The 2,476-nt window shown below is 45.2% G+C and overlaps 1 protein-coding gene across 1 annotated transcript in view; it reads right to left on the bottom strand.

Moving 5' to 3' along the window:
- The window catches only part of RPL30 (ribosomal protein L30), a gene marked incomplete at its 5' end in the record, with an annotated part of 2,781 nt that extends 1,173 nt beyond the window's left edge, over window positions 1–1,608 (bottom strand). The window contains 2 exons of the mRNA XM_009072952.1: window positions 246–376; window positions 1,463–1,608. Of these exons, the coding sequence (XP_009071200.1) occupies window positions 246–376; window positions 1,463–1,608 (277 nt within the window). The remainder of the gene's footprint in view (window positions 1–245; window positions 377–1,462) is intronic.
- Window positions 1,609–2,476: the final 868 nt, after the last annotated feature.

The raw sequence follows: 2,476 nt of genomic DNA, 5'->3' as shown, positions 1-2,476 counted from the left end.
CAGCAGTACAAGGAGCTATGTGCAAGCACAAGCACCAGTCCTTCTGGGTTCTAGGAACATAGTACTCACAAAAGAACAGGATCTTGGTCAGAGAAAATTTTATAATTAAGAGTTAAACCTGACAGAAAAAGGCAGCCAAATGTGTCATCACCTCCACTCATTACTTGCTCATTGCTGCTACTCCCAGAAGGGAGAACCATGAATACAGTAACTGCTGTGGTCACTACACTGCAGGAGGGAATTACCTGGGTCGATGATGGCCAGTGTGCACACTCTGTAGTATTTCCCACATGCTGTGCCCAATTCAATGTTGTTGCCACTGTAATGGTGGACACCAGTCTTGGCCAGCATAGCGTAGTACTCAATCTCTGATTTTCTGAAACCCAAAAACTCGGTGTTACAGTGCTGACAAACAATTCTGATTGTCTGCAATACAGAAAGCAGCTTTAACTCATATTACACTCAAACCATACACAGTTTTCCCTCCCACCCAGAGAAACACAGCTGTTCCTGCCAGGCAAAATCACTATGTTGCATCTCAGGAACCCTTTCCCAGAGGTCTGTAACAGCTGCTCCTACAAATGCTCATTTCTACATAGCAAAAGGTTTCCTACAAATGCTCATTTCTATAAGGCAAGAGGTTTCAGGACTTGCAGACTTCTGACAGGCTGCAGCAGCTGTGCCAAAACGCATGAACAATGATCATTATTAGTTGATCCGCAGTGGCCAGATGCCAAACAGAGACATGGCTGCCACCAGCTGAGAAAAACTGCATTTTTCTTTAAAACAGAAAGTGAAACTATATTCCCTCTCTTCTGACATCCACTGGGAGATTCTAGTGGTCAATACTGTTCCTCAATCTCTTCTTGGATCCCCACTCACACTGCGGATTGTCCCCTACTGTAACAGTCCTGCTGTTTCCCCAGCATCTCACTTCCATTTTCCAAACTTCGGTTTTCCTGAGTCTGTCAATATCCCTTAACAACAAAAAGAGCCCAGATACCCAATAAGGTAAGTGTCAGGAAGTTAGTAAAGATTTCATTCTCAAAAAAATCAAGTTTCAGTGGCCAGAAACTCAAATCAGTAACTAACCTGGACAGTAAAGTTTGTGTGCTTCAAATATTTTAAATCAATTACGTATTTTCCTAGCCACGAAGTTATTTTCCAGTATTTCCCAATATTTGGAAAAACATGGGAATTCAGCCCCATTATGCTTTGTGAATGCTATCACAGAGTGAAAAGCTTCTAGTACCTTCTCTAGTGCAAACTCTTTGAATCAGAAAGCTAGAAAAATGCTGGGAAGCATTTCAACACATGCAGACCTGAAATCCTTACACTCCAAACTTTCACGTCATAGCACTGCAGAACATGCCAGTGAAGTCCTCTGCATCAATTCGCTACAGAAATTAGCAAGAAGCAGACCCTGTCTCAGAGAGAATGGTGTTCTCACACATCTGCTTACCTCAAGGCAGGACAGTTGTTGGCTAGGATGACCAACTTAGCTTTGCCCTGACGAATCATTTTCAGAGTCTGTTTGTACCCGAGCACATATTTGCCACTTTTCATAACCAGCTGAAGTCTAGAGTTTATAGACTCCAGGGACTTTTTCTGAAGAAGATATAGAGAGATGTTATTGTGTGTCACTTTACATTTTTCAAAACAATAGAGAACATAAGACAATGAAGAAATTTCAAATACAAGCAGTTTTTTATCACTTCCCTATGATGTGAAATATGCAATAAGAAAGGCCATAGGAGTGTAAGAAAGCTTGTGGATTAGAGGGTTGCTGATGCCATGTTTTCCCAACTTCAGAAAGTTCTTTCTTCCCCGGATTACCTTACAACAGGCAAATTCCTCTCAAAGCACTGTTGCTGCTATCTAAACACATCGGTGGCATCCATGTGTATCTGGCAGGCCCTTAGCAAGCTCAGCTAGCTAAGTCCAAGCAAATAATACTTTTGCCTTGCAAATCCAAGGCAGGTTTGGAGCTCCTAGGGTACACACTAACGGCCTTACACTGGGCAGCAGACACAAGTAATCCCGTGTAATATGAGCTGACGCTCCCCAGGTGAGCGCGATGCGCCTGACAGCAGGTAAGTGCATTTGCAAGGATCTAACACAAACCCAGAGCTGTCAGAGCAGCTCCAAAAGGAACATGGCAGGAGACGCAAACGCTGAGCTCCACCTGCACTAGGAACCTCCAGATAGCTCAGAATCACAGACTCATAGAATTTTAGGGGTTGGAATGGACCTTACAGATCACCTAGTCCCAACTCCCTGCCATGGGCAGGGACACTTCCCACTAGGCCATGCTGCTCAAGGCCTCATCCAGCCTGGCTCTGAAAAGAGCAAAAATGAACAGAAGCTCAGGGGCCGCTGCAAGCAGCACAGAGTCCCGCACGGGAGGGAACCGAGCACACCGTGGGCGGCGGGAGAACGCGGGGCGCAGCATGCCGGGAGGGCACGGCCCGCGCCG

The sequence above is a fragment of the Acanthisitta chloris genome, unplaced genomic scaffold (genome assembly GCF_000695815.1).
Source record: "Acanthisitta chloris isolate BGI_N310 unplaced genomic scaffold, ASM69581v1 scaffold4554, whole genome shotgun sequence".
Lineage (NCBI taxonomy): Eukaryota > Metazoa > Chordata > Aves > Passeriformes > Acanthisittidae > Acanthisitta > Acanthisitta chloris.
This window is presented reverse-complemented; position numbering and strand designations above follow the sequence as displayed.